We start from the raw sequence: 3825 nt of genomic DNA, 5'->3' as shown, positions 1-3825 counted from the left end.
ATAACATTTAAATGACAAAATTGAGTGAAGAAGTGATGTCACTAGCTATATCACCACCCCCAGAAGCTCAACAAAATCATGGAGATAACTTGCAAATTTTGTCCTAAATTGAGAGACTTTGCAACCCTAGACTTTGAAGCTGTGTCATATGTAAATGTTTTCTGATCGATTAAAAAGCTGTCATCCTCGAATCTTCTTGTTAAATTTGGTTTGATTTCTATTTGGACAATAAGAGTGTATATGTCCATGACAAACATCGGATAGTTTGTCTTGGCAAAGTTTGGTTCTCTATCAGGATTGGTACTCACAGAAGTTCGTTTCTCTACTGAAACACAGGCTAGCTAGTTTCAATAGTTGGATCTTTTTAGGGCTTCCAGAAAATTGATATAATTCCAACTTATTTTCTATTTTTCCTAATTTACTAAACATTTATTGTTTAGAAAGTAAAAAAAAAAACTTTCCACTTCCAAAAAATCTTCAAATTATATTGTTAAATGGACTGAATTTACATTAGCATCTTTAAAACATTTCATTAGACAACATCAAAATAGGAATAGTCAGTACTAACGATCAAATCAAACAAAGAGATAATAATTATCTAAAACATGATAGTTTAAGGATAGAATTTATCAATGATAATAGAAGCCTCAATCTTAGTAGTTCATAGGAAGAAAAAAAAAACATTAAACTGCATGTGGTGTGTTTTTTTCCTTACAAACATATATAGCAATTTCAGGTGAACCATTTCTCCACTATCAAAAGATAATTTGGGCGCATGCATGAATTGGCAATAATTAACTTGATCTACTAATGTTATCCAACCAATAATGTATGCTCAACTGCCATTAAGGAATTTATGAGAGAATGATAGCAACACTTAATCAGAATAATTAATAACTTAGATAATTGAATTTAATTTGTTTATGGGAGATGTATACTTTTTATTGATTCTTTAGTGGTTGACTCTTGCTTTGGTTGAACTGGGGTCATGGGTCAGGTAGCTTAGGCCCCCCTCAAGTCACCTATGTCATCAAAACTCCATAACAAGACAACGAAGACACTAAATGAAATTTCAGAGAAAACAAGTGTGCTAGCGATAAGTTGGAAAAAGAAAATTGTGAAGCTGTCTTATATAGAAGCTTGATCAATCGGCAACATATAATGGAAGGACACTACTCTTCAATCAACCACCTTTCCACAACAATTTTTACTTTCTCAAAAGCATCGTAAATTTTTTTTGCTTTGTTATAAATCTAGACGGTAGATGCTGCCGATTGCCTTGGTGTGCAAAGCAGCCTCGTAAAAAACAATGTGGTGGTGACCCAGTGCTGGAAATGTTACCTGTTTGACAGTTTTGGAATTTTTGAGAGAGTCAAGGTAGAAGACATACAAGATAGTAATGTAGTATAGCTCTTTCTTTCTTTCTTTTCTCTCCAACATAAACAAAGTAAAATCTTGTTTTAAAAGTCAAGAGGGCTCGTAGACGTCACAAATTCCTCATCTACTCCGCTCTCTCCTCCTCCTCCTCCTCCTCAACCTTTCTCTTACTCACATCTCTTATCGCTAATTACTCTTTGGGTTCTTGTTCTGTGAGACAGAGATAGATATCATTGCTGTAATGCACATCTGATTGATTGAGTTCGTGTTAGAGAGAACAACATGGAAGAAGTAATAAAGAGTAGTTCATGGTTTGATCATGAGAGTGAAGATGAGCTTGTCAGAGAGCTTCTTGATGATGAATCTCCTTTCTTTTTCTTGCCAAAGGAGAAAAACCAATCCAAACCAAGTCCTGCGAATGAACAAACTATTAACCAGCTCATATCCAAAGTCTATTCAGGCCCAACAATCCAAGATATTGAGAATGCTTTGTCGATGTCAAGCAGAGAAGACCAATCCCAAGCAGTTTCACAAGCCAGGTTTGAAGTTTGAACTCCCCTCTCTAGATCACTCTTAAATAAACTTGAATTATTTGTATAAATTAATTAAGGTGCTCTTAAAATGATTTAATTAAACTTCTATATATATTCCCATCTCTTTTTTTTTTTTCCAGAATTTCATTGTTGCAAAAGGATTTGAGTAAGATGGAGAACAACAAGTACACTCTAAAACTGAAGAGATGTGGCAATGGGATGGCTGATGATGGTTATAAATGGAGGAAATATGGGCAAAAATCTATCAAGAACAGCCCACATCCTAGGTAACTAACCATCTCCTTCGTTACCTTTTTTCCCGTATAGTTTATATATATTTTTTACGCCAACCGTTTTCCTTATAGTTGATACGTTTATTTTTAAGCCCTTGTATTATAACAGATCAAATAAAGTTGTTAATGATTAATTTTATTTTCCGGAATCAAGAATATTTTGCTGCAATAGTTTCTGGTGATTCTTTAAATAATTTTAATGTGTTAATATTAAAGATAAAAAAATATTTTAATACATTTTAATGAAAAAACATTTTTTAAAAATCACTTTATATCATAATACTAAATACACATTTACACACACTTAAAGTTGATAATTTAAAAACCTTTTGTGGTCAATGCCAAGGAAATGCCCAAATTACCCTTTGAATCTTCTTCTCTTTTATTTTCTCTCCTCTTCTTTTTATTTTTAATTTTTGTGAAACTCTTTGGGTCAAGTTAAGGGCAATTATCTCCACGTAATTAAATATTCATTGACATTAGTTTGTGAACAAATTTGAGGATTTAATTGGTTGCTTCTATCAATTAAGATTTTCATCAATTTCTCTAGCCTCTTTTTTATTCACCATATATCAATTTCTTCCAATTAAGCGTTAAGAATACTAGAAACGCATATGGCTTTGGAGGATGGAGGATTGTTCTTTGTTTCTTTTAGAGAAAACGTTGTCATGCTAAAAACGTTATAGTTAACTATGGTGCTGTCCATCATGTGACATGCCATATCTAACAAAAAAAACTTGTAAACATAAATTTTGTTGTGGCTGGAACAGAAGCTATTATAGGTGCACGAACCCACGGTGCAGTGCAAAAAAGCAGGTGGAAAGGTGCAGCGAGGATCCAGACACACTCGTCATCACTTACGAAGGACTCCATTTACACTTTACATACCCTTTCTTCTTATCGAACCAGACACAGCATGGTGATCCACCTTCCAAGAAGCCTAAAGGAACCATTTCAGAAGCCGAGTTCCAGGCCCATGGAGCCCAACGAACACCAGAACAAGCCCAAGAGTACTCGGCCCATGTCGCCAGTCCTGGCTCCCTGCCTAGCACCAGCACAGCTGATGATTACGTGCATGAATCAGGTTTGGAAGCAATAGGTCCTCAAGGGTTGCTTGAAGATGTGGTGCCTTTTATGGTTCGGAATCCATCAAACCACAACATGTCTTCAAATTCCTCATCTTCATCTTACCGTTCTCCGCCTGCCTCACCACCTTCCTCCCTGTCTTGGTCTCCCAATATTTCCCATTCATTTTTGGATATTGCCTTGGATACTAGCATCGCGTGAATCAGCATTGAAAGTGCCCCAAAAGCCAGTAAACCTCTCTTGTTTTCTTGCTAATTGTAATGGCCCACATATAAAGGTTTAATAGTAAAAAATTATATCAACTAAAATAGATTTATATATATATATATATATATGGGCCAATGCATGGGCCTGCAAGGGAAGGACCACCCATGCGACCCTTATGTTTTCTTAAATTTGATGGGCGAAAAACATGTCGTTTAACCCAAAATATATATTTTTTTAAATTCAGACAACAAGTCATCGGTACTGGTGGCCAAAACATTAGGGTTTATGGTTTTTTGGCCTATAAACTATATTGCCAGCCTATTAGTTAG

The 3825-nt window shown here is 35.1% G+C and overlaps 1 protein-coding gene across 1 annotated transcript; it reads left to right on the top strand.

Moving 5' to 3' along the window:
* Nucleotides 1-1364: 1364 nt before the first annotated feature.
* LOC118053389 (probable WRKY transcription factor 49) lies at nt 1365-3599 on the top strand. The gene is made up of 3 exons (XM_035064637.2): nt 1365-1916; nt 2051-2197; nt 2974-3599. The coding sequence occupies exons 1-3, from the start codon at nt 1660-1662 to the stop codon at nt 3488-3490; spliced, it is 921 nt and encodes a 306-aa protein (XP_034920528.1). The 5' UTR covers nt 1365-1659; the 3' UTR covers nt 3491-3599.
* The last annotated feature ends 226 nt before the right edge of the window (nt 3600-3825 follow it).

The sequence above is a fragment of the Populus alba genome, chromosome 6 (genome assembly GCF_005239225.2).
Source record: "Populus alba chromosome 6, ASM523922v2, whole genome shotgun sequence".
NCBI lineage: Eukaryota > Viridiplantae > Streptophyta > Magnoliopsida > Malpighiales > Salicaceae > Populus > Populus alba.
The sequence above is the reverse complement of the archived record's forward strand: the minus strand, read 5'-3'. Positions and strand labels throughout refer to the sequence as shown.